General features: G+C 53.1%; 2 protein-coding genes across 11 annotated transcripts in view; both read left to right on the top strand.

Annotated features, from left to right (window-relative positions):
- Positions 1-669: 669 nt before the first annotated feature.
- On the top strand, positions 670-6,667 carry ARRDC1 (arrestin domain containing 1). Of its 2 annotated transcripts, XM_007525723.3 has the most exons (8): positions 671-872; positions 4,578-4,688; positions 4,977-5,027; positions 5,108-5,262; positions 5,358-5,540; positions 5,650-5,826; positions 5,907-6,330; positions 6,403-6,667. In XM_007525723.3, the coding sequence occupies exons 1-8, from the start codon at positions 755-757 to the stop codon at positions 6,465-6,467; spliced, it is 1,284 nt and encodes a 427-aa protein (XP_007525785.2). In that variant the 5' UTR covers positions 671-754; the 3' UTR covers positions 6,468-6,667. The 2 variants fall into 2 exon arrangements, with proteins under 2 accessions (XP_060040403.1, XP_007525785.2); XM_060184420.1 differs by having other exon boundaries at positions 670-872; positions 5,907-6,667.
- Positions 6,668-10,445: 3,778 nt separating this feature from the next.
- The window catches only part of LOC103115865 (histone-lysine N-methyltransferase EHMT1), a 130,960-nt gene continuing 122,169 nt past the window's right edge, over positions 10,446-19,236 (top strand). For 3 of the 9 annotated variants that reach the window (XM_060184412.1, XM_060184413.1, XM_060184411.1), the window contains exon 1: positions 10,534-10,571. Coding sequence is in view for 1 of the 9 variants with exons in the window: in XM_060184415.1 (XP_060040398.1) it covers positions 10,509-10,571 (63 nt within the window). In the remaining 8 variants the exon portion in view is untranslated. Of the gene's footprint in view, positions 10,572-19,236 lie in introns of all 9 variants that reach the window. The other 6 variants (XM_060184419.1, XM_060184416.1, XM_060184417.1 and 3 more) reach the window with 4 other exon arrangements.

The raw sequence follows: 19,236 nt of genomic DNA, 5'->3' as shown, positions 1-19,236 counted from the left end.
CCTCCCCCGCTTCATCGTCACGTCCTATTATCCCTGCTGCCACCGGGCACTCATGGATGCCTCGCGGAGCGTATCAAGGTCCCTAGCTTGAGCCCGCCATCGAGAGAAGCCTGGCTGGAAGGCGACAGGGGCGGCCGAGATTCCAGTCAACCTCGACCTGCACCTGCGGGCCGGGGTCAAGGGAGCCTCAGTGCGAGGTGTGGGGGCGAGTGTGGGGCACTGATGCTGGCCTGCGGAGTGGGGTGCATAGCGGGACTCAGCAGACTATAGAGTGCAGTTGCGGCGCGGGTCTGGGAAACCCAGGTACAGGGGCAGGACAGTAGCGGTATCCGCCTTGTGCTAGCAGGTTGAGGGTGGGGGCGAGCCTATGGTCTGCAGCTAACCGGCTGCCGCGAGAAGATGAAGGGGCGGGGCTAGAGCAGAAAGAGCTTCACCCTGAGGGCGGGGCTTCACGTGGGTGGGGCTGACCTGGAGAGGGCGGAGCGGGATGCACGAGAGTCACAGCGGAGTGGGCGTGTCTCAGTGCAGGGCGAACCTGACGAGGGGGCGGACCCAGCTTCTGGGGCGTGGCCAATGTGGGCGTGCTCAGGTCTGGCAGGGGCGGGGCGAGCAGCGAGGGGGCGGGGCAGGCAGCGAGGGGGCGGGGCGGGCAGCGAGGGGGCGGGGCGGGCAGCGAAGGGGCGGGCCGGGGCGGCTGGGACCGCAGCCGGCGGGCTGCGGGCGTCAGTGCTAGTCCGCCCGGCCAGGGCGCGGCATGGGGCGAGTGCAGCTCTTCGAGATCCGCTTGAGCCACGGCCGCATTGTCTACAGCCCTGGGGAGCCGTTGGTGGGGGCCGTGTACGTGCGCCTGGGATCGGCGCTGCCTTTCCGAGGTGGGCGCGGGTCGGCCAGGATGGGAGCCGCGCACCTGCGGCGGGGCGGGGCGGGGCGGGGCGGGGCGGAGCTCCCGGAAGTGGCCGCCTTCCCGGCCGCTGGGTCGGGGGGTGGCGGCGGGGGGGGCGGTGGTCGGTGCAGGAGCCGAGGTCGTCCCTCCAGCCACCTCCAGCTCCGGGCCGGAACGTCCTCTGGCTCGGCTCCGACCCGCCGACTGGTGAAGCTGGGGTGGAGCGGGGCGACCGGTGCCCCAGTCCTTCCGCATCTGCCATTCCGTCCTCGTCACGCAGGGGCAGCCAGGGTCGGGATCTTAGAGCTCCTGCACCTTGGGGAAAGCCACTCTGATCTGGACGCTTGCTGGGCTCCACCGCCCCTATCGGTCTTCAGTGCTCCTGTCCCGCGCACCTGCTGGACCCTCACCTGGAGCCTGGCCTGCGCTGGGCTTTCCCTGGCATTCGCCCAGGCTGCTGGTGCAGGCCCTCAATGTCTTCATGCATGTCCCCAGCAGGGCCCCCGGGCACTTGCTTCTACCCAGTCTGCGGCTTGTCCTTGTAGGGTAGGAAGGGAGCTTGCTCGTTCTGACTTCCCAGACGCTGACCCAGTGGGGATCTGAGAGCTGACCTGAGCCTTCCAGGCCTGGTCCTCTGCTGGTGCAGACGTCTGGGAACTAGGGACTAGGGATCAGGTTGCGGAAGTGGCCCTTGCTAGGGCTGTTGGAGGTGTGGCAAGGGCTCTGAATGGGACTTAACAGCGTGGGCCACTTTGGGGTGGGATGAACCAAGGTGGCAACCCAGGCCTCTCTACCTGGTCTTTGGCTCTGAGCGCCGGCCTTTGCCCGCTGAAACCACAGCTCCCAGCCTTGTGCAGCCAGCCACCTCCGGAGAGCCCCATCGCCTCCTTTCCCGTCGTCTTTGTTGGAGTGTGGGGGGTTGCCTGGGTGAGTTGAGCTGAGGCAGAACTAGGGCAGCTGGAAGACCCCTGACTGAGGCAACTTGGTGTAGGGGTGCAGGAAGGAAGGAAGCAGACAAGACAGCCCCTGGGAGATTAATCAGCAGAGTGCAGGGCTGCTGCTGGCCGCCGTGGGCCGAGGAGGCTGTTGCTGACATAGGGTAGGACTGGCTTGAGCTGCACAGGGCCTGGTCAAGTGCACAAGTGTGGAGCCTCCAGGTGGTGGATGGGATATGGGGGGAGTTGCCACATGGTGTGGGGTAGGCAGAGAGCTCAGCTGTTGGGTCAGACTGCAGGGATTGCTTGGTGTGGGAGCAGAGATTATTCAGGTCTTCATAGGCAGTGGGGGATGTTGGGCTGGCTCTGAGGGTTCCCTTTTCTGGGTGTAGGAAAGGAAAGGTCTTGGTTTCTTTTTATTGTTGTTGTTGTAGCTGGGGCTTTACCACTCTGGACAGACTTTTTCAGCTAAAAAGAGACAGGGGTAGAGAGGAGGGACACCAGTTTCTCCCAGTGTTTTGGTGGGCCCCAGCCTGAACCTGGGTCACGTGCCCCTAAGTGTTTCTCCAATGAGTGGCAGGGGTGATCTCAGACAGGACACTGGCTTCCTTCACAGCCAGTGTCAAAGAAAGCTGGGATACAAATGGGTGAAATATTTCACTTGGACAGTGCATTGCTTTATTATGTGTGAGACTCAGGTTCATGCCTAGCACCCACCATATTGAAGGAAGCTTTGTGCTGTGCTCTCTTTCTCTCTTTTGCTCTCTACCTTTCTGTTTCAATCTAAAAGCAAACAAGCAAGCTGGGGCAGGAGCTGCATTCTGGGGGTTCCTGGAGCAGGGGTTCAGGCAAGACTGCCCTGGACCTCTGCTTCGTGATGGTGAACTCTGTTCCCTGCAGATCTACTCCACAGCCCTCATAGCAATCCAGGATGGCAGGCACTGCCATTCTCACATTACAAATTCAGAGGCAGCACAGAGGGAAGTGGCACTTAGGCCAGAGTTTTAGTGGAAGGCTGTGGCAGAGGCCAGGCTGGCCCAGGTCTGGGTGGCCTCACACCGAGGGCAGTCCAGAAGCAAAAACTCTGCAACCTGAAATAGTGAGCAGAGGTCTTCCTAGTCAGTCTGCAGTGGTACAAGGATTAGGGGCACCAGCTCAAGAGCAAAGTTCCAGAAGTCCTGCCAGAACACCAGCTACCTCATGGTTTTCTCCTTAGAGTACCTCTAAAGATTTCTGCTCATGTATGTCCAAACACTGTCAATCCATCTGTCTCTCTGTGCCTGGGACTTGCCAGAGTGAAACAACCTGGGCACTGGCATACACTCAACCGTTGTCACTATTTGTTTTTCTGGGGTCAGGTACCCTCTGGCTCATCCACTTGAATTTTGGGGGCTGTGCTTGCACCAGGGGTGGCTGTTGTAGCTGCTGTGCTGTTGTAGCCTGTGCTTGGGATGTTTGGCAACATTGAGTCAACAGGTGGGGTGCCCAGGGGACCTGCCACTCCTGGCCTGTTCAAGGCCGGCCTTACTCCTCTGTGCACCTGGAGCTTCAAGGCAACATGTTTCCCTGCCTCCTCCTAGATCACCCCTAAGGCTATGTGGGTCAGAGTAACCCCTCCTGTTTTATTATTTATTTACTTATATTCTCACCAGTGTTGTCACTGGGGCTCGATACCTACATAAGGAATCCACTGTTCCACGGCTATTTTCCTTTCCTTTTCTCCCTTTTATTTGATAGAACAGAGAGAAACTGAAATGGATAAGGGTGATAGGGAGAAAGAGAGACAACTGCAGCACTACTCCACTGCTTGTAAAGCTTCCCCCCTCAGATGGGGGCTGAGGGCTTGAACCTGAGTGCTTGCACATGGTGATATGTGCAGTCAACCAGGTGTGCCATTGTCTGACCCTTAACCCTTCTGTTCTCTCTCAGCAGGTTGCGGGATAGGGATTGAGACAGAGATAGGCCCCACCTGGGACCCATTGCACCACTTCCCCTGGCCTCCCCTGCTGGTCCCAGAGCTTTAGGGTCTCTTTGTGGAGGCTGGCAAAGCAATGTGGTCTTCTCACACCCCCGGGCCCCTTTGGGTGCACCTGTGCCCAGGGCTTTGGGTAGGTAGGAATAGCTCCAGGTCCAGCCCTGGGAAATGGTTGTGCCTGGAGGGTATCAGTTCTGAGTCACCAAATGGAGGAAAAAGGGTCTTTGGCCTTGACTCAGGCCTGCAGGAAGTGGAGAGTGGGGTCCTTCACTGCACCCCCAGCTCCCTGGCTAGAACTCCCCCATCTGTGGCCTGGGGAGGTAGGCACTGGGGGGTTCAGTGTTCCTGGTTACAGAACAATGGCAGCAACACCACCTGCACACAGTCCTGGCCTGGGCGGGTACTGCTTCTGAACATCAGCCTTGCGGGCAAGGCAGTGCTCCTTGTGCCAAGTGCTCAGTGCCCGATCTGCTTCAGCAGGTCTGACCTCATTCCTCAGCTGAGGGGAGCAGCCAGTTTCCTGGAGCGGGCACCCCCCCCCCCCTGCACCTAACTGACTTGCCAGTGAGGCAGCAAGTGGGGTCAGAGGTCAGCTCGCCAGGGACTGTTCATCCATGCAGTGTGTCCCTGGAGGACTCGGGATTTACACAGCATGGTGGGCCCAGGGTGTCTGGGAGCCAAGGGTACCATCTGGGGTGCACCCGCCCTGGGCTTCACCATCCAGGGACGACCTGGTGGCGGGGGGGGGGGGGGAGCTGGTGGACTCACGCCATGCCCTTCACAGCCATCCGCGTTACCTGCACGGGGTCCTGCAAGGTCTCCAGCAAGGCCAATGATACGGCATGGGTGGCGGAGGAGGGCTACATCAACAGCTCTCTGTCGCTGGCCGACAAAGGTGAGTCTGGGAGCCCAGGCCTGGCTTGGAGGAAGTGTGACCTGACTGTCCTTCCCACCTCCCCATCTGTGTCATGGATCCCTGCACTGGTTCTGTTCCCCAGGCCGTGGGTGCTGGTGGGGGCATGGTCTGGGTGTAGCTTCACCCAGTGCTGGATTGGTGGGCTCCACTTTGGAACCTCTCCCCTACTTCTATTCAAGTCAAGCTTTCTTGTCCCCTGGGCAGCTAGTCTGGGGGTCCCCCCAGCACTCTTCCCTGCCCCCCCAACAATTCTCCTCGTCTTTGCAGGGAGCCTGCCAGCTGGAGAACACAGCTTCCCCTTCCAGTTCCTGCTTCCTGGTGAGTCCAGCCTGGCATGGCTGTTAGTACCATGGGTTGGCAGGGGCAGGAGGGGATGGGTCACTGTTTTCTCTCTATAGCTACAGCACCCACATCCTTTGAGGGCCCTTTTGGGAGGATCGTGCACCAGGTGCGAGCCACCATTGACACGCCACGCTTCTCCAAGGACCACCAATGCAGCCTGGTCTTCTACATCCTCAGCCCCTTGAACCTCAACAGCATCCCAGACATCGAGGTGAGTAGGCCCGACACCATCTCTCTTTGTCATGGACGACATTATGTTTGGGGATAGGGACGGCCTGCTCACACCTGCCAAACCCCTTCCCCCAGCTCCCCAATGTGGCCTCCACCACCAAGAAATTCTCCTATAAGCTGGTGAAGACGGGTAGTGTGGTCCTGACCGCCAGCACTGAACTCCGAGGATATGTGGTGGGCCAGGTGCTGAGGCTGCAGGCTGATATCACCAACCAGTCGGGCAAAGACACTAGCCCGGTAGTGGCCAGTCTCCTACAGGTCAGAGTCCCTTTGGGCTGCCTGGGGCCTGGTCTGCCCCCCCCCCCCCAGGGGATGGAGATGGGGCAGGTGGCCAGTAGCCCAGCCTCACCCTCTTTCCCATCTGCAGAAAGTGTCCTACAAGGCCAAACGCTGGATCTATGACGTGCGCACCATCGCTGAGGTGGAGGGTGCGGGTGTCAAGGCCTGGAGGCAGGCACAGTGGCAGGAACAGATCTTGGTGCCTGCCCTGCCCCAGTCGGCCCTGCCAGGCTGCAGCCTCATCCATGTGGACTACTACTTGCAGGTGCCTGGGCTGGACTGGGGGAGGGAACTAGGGGGAGGGGGCAGGTTGGGTGGAGCCCTTACCTTCTGTCGCCCTCCCAGGTCTCCATCAAGGTGCCTGAGGCCTCTGTGATCCTCCCCGTCTTCGTGGGCAACATTCCAGTGAACCACCCGCAGCTCTTTGCGGGGCCACCCCCCGGGGCACTGTCCCAGGTGCTGCCATCAGCGCCACCTCAGGAGGAGGTTGAGGCAGAGGCAGGTGAACCCCATGCCAGGGGTCTTGTCTCCCTCTCCACCAAGAGCCACTCCCAACAGCAGCCAGCACCTGAGGCCTCCCACTGTATGCTGGGGAGCCCCGAGTCCCGTCCTCAGGATGACAGTCCGGCCCCCCACTCTGTGCCTCCACCCTTGTGTATCTCCACGGGGGCCACGATCCCCTACTTTGCAGAGGGCTCTGGGGGACCAGTGCCGACCACCAGTACCTTAATTCTTCCCCCTGAATACAGCTCGTGGGGCTACCCCTATGGTGAGTGGGGGGCCTGGGGCTGGTTGGGGCAGAGCAACCTGAGCCTATGCAGACCTGGCTCTCTCTCTGCAGAAGCCCCGCCATCCTATGAGCAGAGCTGTGGTAGTGCCGACCCTGGCCTGAGTCCTGGGAGCTGATCCTTTGCTGCCTGCTGCAGGCAGGCTGACCTCTGCCCTGGGACTGGGCACCCAGGGTCTTGTGCCTTCGCTCCAGCCTGGCCCTGCCCACTCAGGACCTGCTTGCCCACACCTCCAGTCCGGCCTCTGCTGCTTCCAGGAGCCCCCCACCCCACCCCAGGGAGTGAGACACTCATGTAAATAAAAGTGCTTCATTTGTAGATCGGGCACAGGTGGCCTCTACTCCTCCCAAAGACTTCCCTCCTCTCTTGATTTGGCCTAATCCCCCTGTGGGCCCCGGCTGGGAGGGCTTGCTTTGGGGGGCTCCCTGGAACTCTGCGTTGCTGCGTGCAGTCTCCTGTTATTTTTATGTTTTTAAAAAGAGACAGGCAGGGTAAGAGTGAAAGAGACTTGGCGCCGAAGCTTCCTTCAATGTGGTGAGGGCTAGGCTCCAAACTGGGTCACACACATGGCAAAGCAGCGCACCGTTCAGGTGAGCTATTTCACTGGCCCCCTCCTGTCTTTTGCTTATGGCTCACCTGTGGGCCTGCTCAGTGTTACTCTTCTGTTTCATTGTGGTGCCAGGCTTCATGGTGTGAGTGAGGATACTGCCCCATCCAGTTTTTTAGTGCACCGCTTTGGCTGGCCTATCCGGTGCCCACACTATTGACAGTGCAGTTTAGATCTTCTCTACCAGAGCTCTCTCGCGCGCACGCACATGTGTGCATGTGTGCGTGTATGCGTGCATGCATGCGTGTGTGTGGCGCAGGCAGGCCAGGGAGCTTTCCAAGCCCTACTGCTTACTCACTGACTCCACAAGTTACTGTCTTTCTCTTCCCAGCTGTGGGCAAATATCCAAGCCCACTCCCAGAGACTTCCACATTTTAAAGGACTATTGTCCAGGCCCTGAGAAATTGAAATGCCACTGAACACTGCTTCCCCAAATGGACAGTGTGTGTCCTGCGGACATCCCAGTACCCAAGAAGAAGACCAGGTGCCTTCTGGGGTCACTGATCCTATAGGATCAAATTCCAGCTCTGCTAATGGTGAAGGGTGATACGGGCTAGGTGTCTATGTCATCTTCAGCTGTAAGGAGCACAGAAAACTGTGCAGCTGAAGCTCCAGCACCTCCCCTCTCTCCCCAGCATGCTGACTTCTTGCCCTTAAATCTTCCAGGGGTGGTGTGGGCCTGGTGACATAGGTGTCATTAAGCAGAGTCTGGGGCTGGGTGGGCGGCTGTTCCTACTCATCATTGTTCCTAGCTTGCTGTGCTAGGTTCTCCAACTTTTGGGAGGACATACTGAGGAGGTTGTATCCCTTCTGCACACACCCCACTGGCCACCTCTCACTAAAGCTGGAAATGTGGGTCCTTTGCCAGGCAGCCATGCATCCAGCTAGAATTTTACCAGTTGAGGAACAAAGACGGTGAATATTGGGGAAAAGTAAATTGGGTTCCACAAGTAGAAAAACTGTGGCACAGTCAGTAAAAGTGTAGCCTCCTGGCTCAAGGTCTGTGTTCAAATCCCATGTCTGCTTCTTGCTGGTGGGGTGACTTCAAGGCACTCAGTTTCCTTGTCACTTACAGTGTTCTTCCTACTATCCACCCACAGACTTGACAGCTTCAGAGTCAGCATGTGTCAGACATACGTGACAGGTGATGACACCAGGGCAAGATAGGCTGACAGTGCTAGTGGGAATGTCATTCTGACGATATATTCATTTATAATCAGCATGCATCCTGAATAGGACTTTTCTCCATATCTTAACTCATTCAACAAGTATTTGTTTCCTGCATGCCAGGCATTGTTTCAGGCAGTAGGGCACACAAAACAGAAATCCCTGACCCTCTATGCTTACATTCTTGTGGGGGAAAACAACATTGCTGATGGAATGCTTTGGGGTCAGGTAAATCAAAGAGGGATCAGAGAGCTGGCTCACCAGGTGGGGTGTATACCTGGCCATGCACTTGGTCAGGGTTCTAGCCTGGAACCACCAAAGGAAGCTCTGGGTCTGCATTGTCTTTATCTAAATGAACACACACACACACACACACACACACACACACCATAGAAGGGTGCATTTTCTTTTTAAAAAATATACTTATTTTGGTTAGAGACAGAAATTGAGAGGCAGAGTGGTGAGAGACACCTGCTGTACTGTTTTACCACATGTGAAACTTCTCTCCTGCAGGTGGAGAGGGGGTGGGGGAGTGGAGGGGGTGGCGAACCAGGTTCACCATTGCCCAGCCCTTCCCTGCAGTTTCATTTTTTAAGTAGGGGAAAAAAAGAGACTTCTCTGAAGAGGTGGCATTTAAAACACAAGAACTGGAGCCTGGGAGGTAGCTCACCCAGGAGAGCACACACCGCACTATGTTTGAGCCCATGGCCACCACATGGAGTACTATGCAAAGGGGAAGGTTAGGAGCAATGGAGTGGTGCTGTGGTGTCTGCTTATTTCTGTTTCTTGCCCTATATGTGGGGAAAAAAACAAAAACAGTCTGCCTGAAGGAGTAGAATTACAAAGGCACAAAGTCCCAGCGGGGAAGACAGTAAAGTGAGCCACCAACAGACACCTGAGTGGTTGCCTTTCAGGGAAGGAGAATGGAGGGGTGGGTGTGTGTCAGTCAGAGGGCGCTCCTGAGCTCCCTGTCTCCCTGTCCCCATGGTGTGTGCGTGTGTGTGTGTGTGTGTGTGTGTGTGTGTGTGTGTCACAGACCGGCGGTGCTCCCATGGGTGTGTGTGTGTGGGGGGGTCCCCAGCCAGTGAGGAACAACACCCTGAGGCAGGTTTCCTTGCTACTTTGGGCTGTTCACGTCCTGCTCCCCTCTGGGTGTGTGTCTCAGTGCCCCAGAGTGGGAAGATTTTCTTGGAGCTTGTCTCAATGAGACAACGTTCACAAGGAGACTTCCGGCTGGTGAACCCCAGTTTCAGTTTGTCGCTTTCCTCAACTCCCTGGGGGTGAACCTCAGCTGGCAGCAGCGGTACTGCTTTGCCCTGTGCATAACTTGGGTGGCAATCAAGTGCCACCCAGAAATCTTGGGGTGCCCAACAGGGGCATATATACCTCCTAATTGGAACCCCCCACCTCCAAGCCACACATGCCCCCAGCTCTACTGGGCTATTCCCCTACCCCCGATGCAGTTCTTCAAATCAGGATACTGTCCACAGTAGGGGGGCACATCCTCTCAGCCCTGCACCTTCCCGGTGTCCCGGAGCTGGAGGACTCACCCCGAGTCGGGTCCCCTCTTTCCCAACCTGAGCACTCTGAAGCCTGTCTCAATGAGACAACCATCACCAGGGAGACTTCCGGCCGGAGAGCACCAGCTTTAGTCTGCTGCTTTCAAGTCCTAGGGGCTGGAGGAACAGGCTTGACCACAGGGAGCTGGCAGCAGAGGACAGTGTGTGGGGTGCTATCCAGTGCAGTGCAGCCTCCTCACCGGAGCATCTTCCCAAGCTGGCAGTTCCCCTTCCGCTCCCTCTCGTCCTCCGGGCAGCCTTCTCGAAGCTCAGGACTTCGACCCTAGCCGGGAACCCCGCAAACAGGAGGCCACTCTCCTTTGCGACATTCGTCCTAACGCGGCCTCCTCCGCAGCAGGGGCACCCCAGCACTGGCAGTCTCCCTGTCGCCTATTGCCCCTCAGGCCGGTGCAACCCGAAGCTGCGCGCAGCCCCAACCCGGGAATCGCTTCCCCCGCCCCCCGCCAACGCGCCCCCCAGCCCGGACACCGCCCTAGCACGCAAGGTTGGGCCCGCCTTCTACGAAGACTGACAGTCCGTATGTGTCCGGGGTGAAAGGTCAGGGGTCCTCCTCCACCCCCGGCCAGCCCTCCTGGATGTCGACGTAGGGCGAGAAGCAATTTGCGCCCGCCCGGGACGCCGCGACGCCCCGGAAGACCCCTCCGCCAACCCCGCCCCTGTAGCGTGTCCCGGTTCCGGCGCTAGCACCGCGCCGCTGAAACCGCACGGCACGTAGGGACGCAGCACGCAGGCGTGTGCGCGTGCGCAGGCGCAGAGGCGCGCGGCCAGCCCCGCCCGGCGATGGGCCGCGAGGCGGGGCGGGGCGATGGCGCGCGGGAGGGGCGGGGCCACGCTGCGGGCCCGGGCCATGGCCGCCGCCGACGCCGAGGTGAGCAGCGGCCGGGGGCCGGCGGGCGGCTGGAGCGGGTGGCGGCGGCGGGGGGTGGCGTTGCTCTGCGGTCGGGCGTGAGGGGTGGCTGCCCGAACCCATCTCCGCCGCTGCCGTGCCGTAGGCCGTGCCGGGCCGGGCCTCGGCATCCGGGCCGCGCGGCGCGGGGCGCTTTGTGGGGGCGCGGCGGCGGGGGCGGGGCGGGACGCACGCAAGGGGCTCCCCGGACCCCGAATGGGTGCCCCCACGCGCCCGAGACAAAAGGGTTGCGGGGGCTCCGGCCGGGCCAGCAGCGGCGGCAGCGGCCCCGCGCTGACCTCTGGCTGCGAGGCCGTCGGCGCGGTGCCGCGGGGCAGGGGCGCGGGGAAAGTTGCTCTTTGTTAGTGGCCCGGCGCCGCGCGGGGGTCCCGCCGGGCAGCGCGGCCCGGGATCGGCCACGAACAAGTGCTAACCCGGGTGGCTTTCCTCTCCCGGTGCCGGCGCGGCGGGCTCCGGAGGACGCCGTCCTCCGTGCCCCCGTCTCGGGGAGGGCCGGTGCCGGTGCCGGGGAGGGTGCGGGGAGCGCCGCCCTGCCAGTGGGTAGCGAGTCCCTGTCGCCTTGCAGGCTCACACGAGGCTTCGCGCTGGACGGGCGGGCGGGCGCGCGCCACGACCCCAGCCCGGAAGGTGCCGTTCGGTCTTCGCCCGGGGTCTGCACCGTGCACCCTGCTGCCGCCAGGGAAGCCCCCGGTGTAGTGGGCGCTATTGTTTCCTGCCCAGCACACGCAGGGGCTGGGACTCGGACAAACTGCAAACTCGGCCTAGTGGATTGTAGCCCCGGAGCACAGTAGGTGCGGAGCCCGGAGTGGAGCAGCACGGCCTGTGTTTACTACGCTCCACGTGGGTCCGGCCCGGCCCTGCTGTGTTTAAGTTCGCTCCTGCAAGCCCGCCGCGACCCAGCGAGGTTGGTGGCTGTCACTTCCCTGTCTGCACGCACGGGGAGGCCGAGGTGACAGACCCAATTCCCAGGAAGGTGGGTGGGTGCTAGTGGGTTGACTCCTGAGCCCGCGCCCAGCATCCTACGCGGTCTTGTCAAGTTAATAGCAGCTCTGGGCTTCCAGGCTTGATTGTAAGTGTTTGTTGTGAATGGAGGTGGCAGGGCCTGGGATAGTTAGTTGCCACTCAGTCTAGGAAATAGTGACTGGGCCAGGGTTCACTAACTGCCAGATGATACATGAGCTGGACACCTGAAGTTGCTGTAAGTGGGTTTTTTTGTTTGTTTATTTGTTTTTTTTTTAATCTTTCCTTCTTTTGCTTTAGTTAGAACTATGGTCCCCATTGTGCTCACACTTAGGAGAATACACCAGCTCCCAGCTCCCGCTTTATGGGTGCGTGAGAGAGGACTCCTGGGTTTCATTGTATGTCCTGCATACAATGTACCCTAGAGCCCGGGGTAGTATAGTTAACTTACTGCCTTAAAAAAAAAAAAAGACAAACGTGAGAGAGAAAACAGGTCAGAACATCACTCTAGCACATGCGATGCTGGGGATCCATCTTGTGCTTTAAAAAGAAAAGTTTCATTTTATTGGACAGAGACAGAAATCAAGGAAAGAAAGGGGAAATAGAGTGGGAGAGAGAGAGACAGACACTTACAGCATTGCTTCACTGCTAGGGAAGCTTCCCCCTGCAGGTAGGTGCCCAGGGCTTGAGTCCTAGTCCTTGTGCATTGTGACATGTGTCCTCAGCCAGGTGTGCCTGACCCCACAACTCCTGCTCTTAAGTCCAAAGGAGGTATCCCATCTTCTTTTTAAATTAAGGCCTCTAACCCAGTGGAATGTCATCTTTCAGCTTGCAAAGCTTTTCCCCTGCAGGTGGGCTTGAACACAGGTCTTTGCACATTGTAACGTGCACTCAACCAGATGAGCCACTACCTGGTCCCCTGTAGAGTATGTTTCAATGTAAGTTTCCACCACTCAGCCCTGCCAGTTTACCAGTTGGTGCCACAGTGTTTCTTGCTTCTGTGCCTGGTGCTACTCTGGGAGTTCTCCCACCCCTTTCCTGTGTATCTATTTCTTCATGGTAATGAAATACATTCTCCAGAAGCTTCCCAAGAAAAGGGTAATAGGAGATGAACTTTTGGGACTTGTGTGTCTGAAAACTTGTTTATCCTGTTTCATACTTAAATAAGCTTAGTATTGTATTTACTGTTGAATGTAAAACATTAATTCCCCAATAAAGAAATAAATTAAAAAATAAAAAAAAATTAAAAAAAAGTTTAGGCTGGACTTGGCCTTTCAGGTTAGGAATATAATTGAGTCATTGCTCCTGTATCTTCTTTTTTTTTTTTCTCCTTCCTTTTCTTGCCAGGGATTTGTTGAGGCTTCACAGTCTATGATTCGACCCCTTTTGGTGAACTCTTTCTTGTCCAAATGGAGAGCAAAAGAGAAAAGGAGAAACACCACTTCTCATGAACCTTCCCCTGTGCAGGTGTCTCAGGTGGTGACGGGGGTTTGAATCTGGGTTCTCATCCATGGTAAAGTGTGTGGTCTTCCCTGCAAACTATTTCCCAGCCCCTCCCCCCGTTTTTTTTATTTTTTTTTATTTCTTTTCATTAGTGCCAGAGATCAAACCCAGAGCATTGTATTTCCAGAATATGGACTCTTATCAACTGAGCTACATCTGGGACCCTGAGAAGTGCAGTTTGCCTTTTTTTTTTTTTTTTTTGATGAGAGGACGTCTCATCAAAATGACTGTTGGCCTGTTGGCCTGGGACCTCTTCTACGCATACTGGGAGAGAGTCTGTGAGAAGAGAGAACCCACAGCACTGCTCATACAGCTTCCCCTGGTTTTGTGCATGGTGCCCCATGTGGTGCTGGAGGACCAAATCCAGGTCCTTAAGCATGGTAAACTGCACTCTACCAAGGGGATCATCTGCTGGCTCCTAACATTTGCTTAAATTTAGTTGTGCTACTCAGCTTTGGCATATAGTGGTGCTGCAGTCTCATGCACACAAGTTTAGTGCCCTAACAGGCTGAGTTATCTGTCTCCCAGCCCTGGTGACATTCTTCTTTCAATACATCAGTTACCAACTAGCCCTGAAATCTGGAGATGGTTGTCCTTTTCAGTTGTAAATTATCATATTTTCTTTTATTTAATGGAGTGAGTGATATATTCTTAATGTTTTTATCTACTATTGGATAGAGACAGAGGGATTGATAAGGGAGGGGGAGAGACAGAGAGACACCTGCAGTGCTGCTTCACTGCTTGTGAAACTTTCCCCCCTGCAGGTGGGGACTAGGGACTTGAACCTGCAACCTTGTGCACTTTAGTGTGTGTGCTTAACCATGTGCACCACTGCCTGGCCCATGATTTTCATACTTTGTATATGAAATAGTATTATCACTGAAAAAATACTAATAAAAAAATTACTAATGAGAGAGAGAATAGCAGAATATCATTCTCACATAGGTGATGCCAGAGATGAAAATCAAGAACTCATGTTTCTTTCGGCTAAACTCTGAAAATTAGAAGTAATTTAGACTTTTTGAACCCTGTATTTTCCCTTGCATTCCATTGTTGTAGTTGTTGTCATTGATGCTGCAGCCACCACCAGGGCTATCTCGGGCTTCGTGTTGGCACAAGGACTCCGCTGCTCCTAGTGGCCATTTTTTCCCCTTTTTCTTTCTTTTTCCGATAGAGTGAGATAGAAAGAGAGGCACCTACAGCATTGCTTATGAAGTTTCACCACTGCAGGTAGGGATGAGGGTCATTGCATATAGTAACATGTTCTACCAGGTGCACCATGACTCAGCCTCTCCTCTTTGTTTTTTTTGAAATTTTTTTTTATTATTTGTTTTCCCTTTTGTTGCCCTTGTTATTTTGTTGTTGTTATTATTATTGTTGCTGATGTCATTGTTGGATAGGACAGAGAACTGGAGAGAGGAGGGGAAGACAAGAGAGGGGCAGAGAAAGACAGACACCTGCAGACCTACTTCACCACCTGTGAAGCGACTCCCCTGCAGGTGGGGAGCCGGGAGCTCGAACTGGGATCCTTATGCCGGTCCCTGTGCTTTGTGCTATGTGCGCTTAACCTGCTGCGCTACCACCCGACCTCCTCCTCTTTGTTTTTATGTCTTTTGGTTTCCTTCATATTGGAAACAATTTTCTTCTAATATCTGGTGATCCTTGGCTGTTTGCCTTTAAGATAAAAGTACTAAAAATGGAAAGCTGAGTGTTTGGGGGCTAGTTTGCATGTTGCTTTTACTGTATGTTGATGACTAATGCTTAACTGACTCACTTGCAAATGTTACTACCCATCAGTTTGATTTCCTTGGAGAAAAATCTTAGGTCTTTTGGCCTTGTACGGACAAACAGGATGATTGGACTAGGTAAAGTGGCCGGGGAAGAAGAGTGTCTTCCTGTCCTTCAACGGGTGGTAGGTAGTCTAATCTGCCTGTTTTCATTCTAGGGCCTTAGTCTGTGTGCCTCCCTGTCCTCACTTAGGATACACCTCTTTGTTCTCGAGTGGTGACAGAGAGGAGTGCTCACCAAGTGTGAGTGTGCGGGAGAGAAGTGCCTATGTGAGTGCAGGAGTGGAGTGCTCTGAGTGTGAGTGTGCAAGAGAGGAGTTCTGCCTGAGTGTGAACTTGTAGGAGAGGAGTGCCCTCCTGAGTGAGTGTGTGGGAGAAGAGGTCCCACCTCAGTATGAGCTTGCAGGAGAGGAGTGCCTACTCAATATGAGTATTTCAGAGAGGATTCCTGCCTGAGTGTGAGTGTGTCGGAGTGGGGTGCCCTCCTGAGTATGAGTGTGCAGGTGAGGCTTGGGGACTGGAGAGCCTGTCTGTCCTTTATGTGGGTTTTTGCCTTTGTGTTCCGTTTTAGAGCCCCTGGTCTCCCCTGTCTGTTATCTTTCAGCAAGACTGTGGGGACAGTAGTCAGTTTCTCAGCATAACCTGTGTAGCTTTGATTCTTTTTAATTGCTCTGCTGACTGGTTTAGCTTTCTTTATCCTCTGTCTCTCCTGTGCATCATTTGCATAGGGTTTTCAAAGATTCTTCCAGGTGGAATTTGCTTTTTTTTCTCCCTGTTCTTTAGTTGATTTTTTTTTTTTTTTTTATGAGAGAAGGGCAGGAAAATTCTGTTCTGCAACCTAAAAAATGTAGATTTGATAGTGAATTTCCAACCATGTGAAAAGCTCTGCTATGGTATGGAAAGCATTGCTCATCTGGGGATCTTAGTACACAGTGTGGTTCTGGTGGACAGGTGGAGTTGGCAAGGGTGATAAACCTCAGTCCTGGTGCCCTGGATGTCCTCCATTGGCCCCTTTGTTGTGCCAAAATGGGGCTGGAGCCCTAGTTTCCTACTTCTGTCCTATCACAAGACAATTCTGTATGTTTGACTACATTTTATTGTGTTTGCAAAGATTATCTACTTGTAAGAGGCTACTGGGGCTCTTTAAGAACTTCATATTTTTTGTTATATCCACTGGATTTAGAAAGGCATTAATCTTATGGTGAGGGGGCAGTTTGAATTTCAACTTAGGTTCTTACTTGGCAGATCACATAGGGAATTGTTATTTTGACTCAACCACCGGTGTGATAATAAAAACAGAATGGAGGAATTCTCTCATTTAGTGTCTTTTTTTTTATTGACTTGTTTTTTCACATGCCGGGATCAAATGTAGGACCTCATGCTTGAAAGTCCAATTTTAACCACTGTGTCACTTTCTGGGCCGAAGAAATGGTTCTTTTACCTCTTTGAAAAGAGGCACTTCCTTTGAAATAATGCCTTACTAGGTAAGAGGTCAGTTTCCCAACAACATCACTGTCAGTTGGTATTTTGTTTTGGAAAAGTTTATTATCTCTTTTCTGTCCGCCACTTTTAATAGGGTTGTAAAGGCTGATCAGATCTATTGAAGTGCTACTTTGAAGAGATCAGTAGACATTTCTTTTGCCACTATTTATGAAGAACTATTGTAGGTATTGTGTAATTTGATATGTAAGTTTTTGAGATTAGACCCTTAGTTCACAAAATTTAGAGTGTAATAGCAAATATTGCCAAGCAGGACATGGAATAGAATAAAGTAAGAAGAAGCATATATCACTACAATAATTGTTACATTCAGGCTTGTGTTTGGAAGCTCTCCTTGAGGAAGAGACGTTAGTCCAGGTAAGTGGTGAATTGGGGCATCGGTACAGTATGCATGCCAGTTATAGGACTCTAGGCTCAGGGATGGAGCTCAGCAGAAGAGTTCATGCTCCACGTATACGTGGCTTCATTCCTGGCACCACATTTCAGCATTTTAGTACATTTAGCAACTTGGGATTTAGAAACTGAAAAAAGCCAAGTATTGCCTTGTATTTTTTTCTGGTACTTATGACCTGCGCATATTTAAGTGCTGTAATCAGTAAATATGTCTGTCTGCACTCTTTTCATGTGTTATCTCATGTGCATTTGTGTCTGTCACATTTTTAATAGTCACATGTTTGTTACAGATGTCCTAGTTTCTGCCATCGTAAATAGGTAGACTTACTAGGTCAGAAGAGGTGAGTGGCATAAGGTGAAGCTGGAGAGCAGGACAAGTAGGGCCTTGTCGCCATGGCAACAGACTGAAGGTTTCCTGAGCACAGTGGATGGTCACTGAAATTTCAGACATAGAATGTTATTTCATGGGAGTCGTGTGGTAGCGCAGTGGGTTGAGCGCACGTGGTACAAAGCACAAGGACCGGCATAAGGATCCAGGTTCAAGCCCCTGGCTCCCCACCTGCAGGGGGTTCACTTCACAGGTGGTGAAGCAGGTCTGCAGGTGTCTGTCTTTCTTTCCTCTCTGTCTCCTCCTCCTCTCTCCATTTCTCTGTCCTATCCAATGACGACATCAACAACAATAGCTACAACAACAATAAAAACAAGGACAACAAAAAGGAAATAAATATTTTTTTAAAAAAGGATGTTATTTCATTTTATTTTTTTGAGATTTGTTTATTAATGAGCAAAGGGGAGAAAGGACCAGAGCATCAGTGGACACATGCAATACTGGGAATCAAACTCAGGACCCTATGATTTCTCAGGCACCCATTGCTTTATCCACTGCACTACCTCCTGGGTCACTGGAATTTAAAAAAAAATTTTATAGGATAGAAACAGAAAGAAATACAGATGGAAGGGAGGGTAGAGAGGGTGAGAGACAGAGATACCTGCAGCCCTGCTTCACCACTTGTGACGCTTTCCCCCTGCAGGTGGGGGCCAGGGGCTTGAACCCAGGTCCTTACGCATTGTAACATATGTGCTCAACCAGATGCACCACCACCTGGTCCCCAGTGGTTGCATTCTTGAGATGTCCTTTACCATCTTTCTCTGTTATCTCCTCTGATTGATATTAATATTTGGAACTATTATTTTCTGATTGAGTGCTATGAAGCTCTTGAGTACGTTAAACGTGGTATGAATTGAGTTGTGCTGTAAGTGGAGAATTATACCTGTGCTTTCAATGACCCAGTGCAGAGTATCACAATAAAACTTCAAAATATTGGTTGTATTTTTGAAATATATTTGAATATATTGGGTTAAAGTGTTATTAAAAGTAGTTTATGAGGGCTGGGCTGTGGTGCACCTGGTTGATCTCACACTGTATCATACCCAAGGACCCTGGATCTAGTCTGCAGTTCCCACCTGCAGGGCGGGGGTTCAGGAGTCTCTTTTTCTCTTCCCTTCTCATTTCACTCCTCCTCCCCTCCCCACCCCTACCAATTTCTGTCTCCATAAAAAAATATAGTTCATGTATATTATTATTACTACTAATTATTATCATTACTATTTTTAAGATTGAGAGGGAGAGAGAACCAGAGTATTGTTCTGGCAAATGTGTTGCTGGGGATTGAATTCTGGACCTCATACTTGAGGGCCAAACACTTTATCCACTGTGTTACCTCCTGGGTTGCTTGAATTAATTACTTTTATATAACTCCAACTTGTGTTTCCATTATTTTTCCCTTGAAAAGCTCTGGTTTATAGGTTCATTCAGATGTAGGCTTGTCTTTTTAATTTTTTTTATTTTTATTCAATGGATAGAGAGCCAGAATTCGAGAGAGTAGGGGGAGATAGGGAGAGACAGAGAGACACCTGCAGCTGTGCTCGTGAAGCTTTCCCCCCTGCAGATAAGGACCAGGGGCTTGAACCTGGGTCGTTGTGCACTGTAACATGTGTGCTCAACCAGGTGCACCACCACCTGCCCCCCCTTTTTCTCTAGGTGTTAATATTTTTATTTACATGTTAAAGTCCAGAGTAGTATTCAGCTCTGTCATAAGGTTGTATCAGGGCCTCTAGGACTTCAGGCATGTAAATTCTTTGTGCTTTCTCTCTTACCTTGTAGGGATGTCTTTAAACATACTTTTATAAGAATTTATGCACACCTATGTTCATCAGTACAATATGTAATAGCCAAGCTTTGGAAATAACCCTAATGTGTAATGAGAGATTAATAGGTAAGTTGTGGTATACATGTAACAATGGAGTATATTCAGTTCTAAGAAAAAGATGATATCGTCTCTTTTGCTATAGTATTGATGTAACTTGAAGGAATCATGCTAAATGAAATAAGCCAGAAAGAGAGGGCTCATACTGCATGACTTCACTCAAAACAAAACAAGGGAAAACACAGTGAAATATTAATAAGCTGTAGTGTATTTTCA

The sequence above is a fragment of the Erinaceus europaeus genome, unplaced genomic scaffold, assembly GCF_950295315.1.
Source record: "Erinaceus europaeus unplaced genomic scaffold, mEriEur2.1 scaffold_314, whole genome shotgun sequence".
Lineage (NCBI taxonomy): Eukaryota > Metazoa > Chordata > Mammalia > Eulipotyphla > Erinaceidae > Erinaceus > Erinaceus europaeus.
The sequence above is the reverse complement of the archived record's forward strand: the minus strand, read 5'-3'. Positions and strand labels throughout refer to the sequence as shown.

Coding starts and splice junctions, on each gene's coding strand:
- ARRDC1 (XM_060184420.1), top strand. CDS start 755: ATGGGGCGAGTGCAGCTCTTCGAGATCCGCTTGAGCCACGGCCGCATT. Junction 4,689..4,976: donor TCTGTCGCTGGCCGACAAAG/GTGAGTCTGGGA, acceptor TCGTCTTTGCAG/GGAGCCTGCCAGCTGGAGAA. Junction 5,827..5,906: donor ATGTGGACTACTACTTGCAG/GTGCCTGGGCTG, acceptor TCGCCCTCCCAG/GTCTCCATCAAGGTGCCTGA.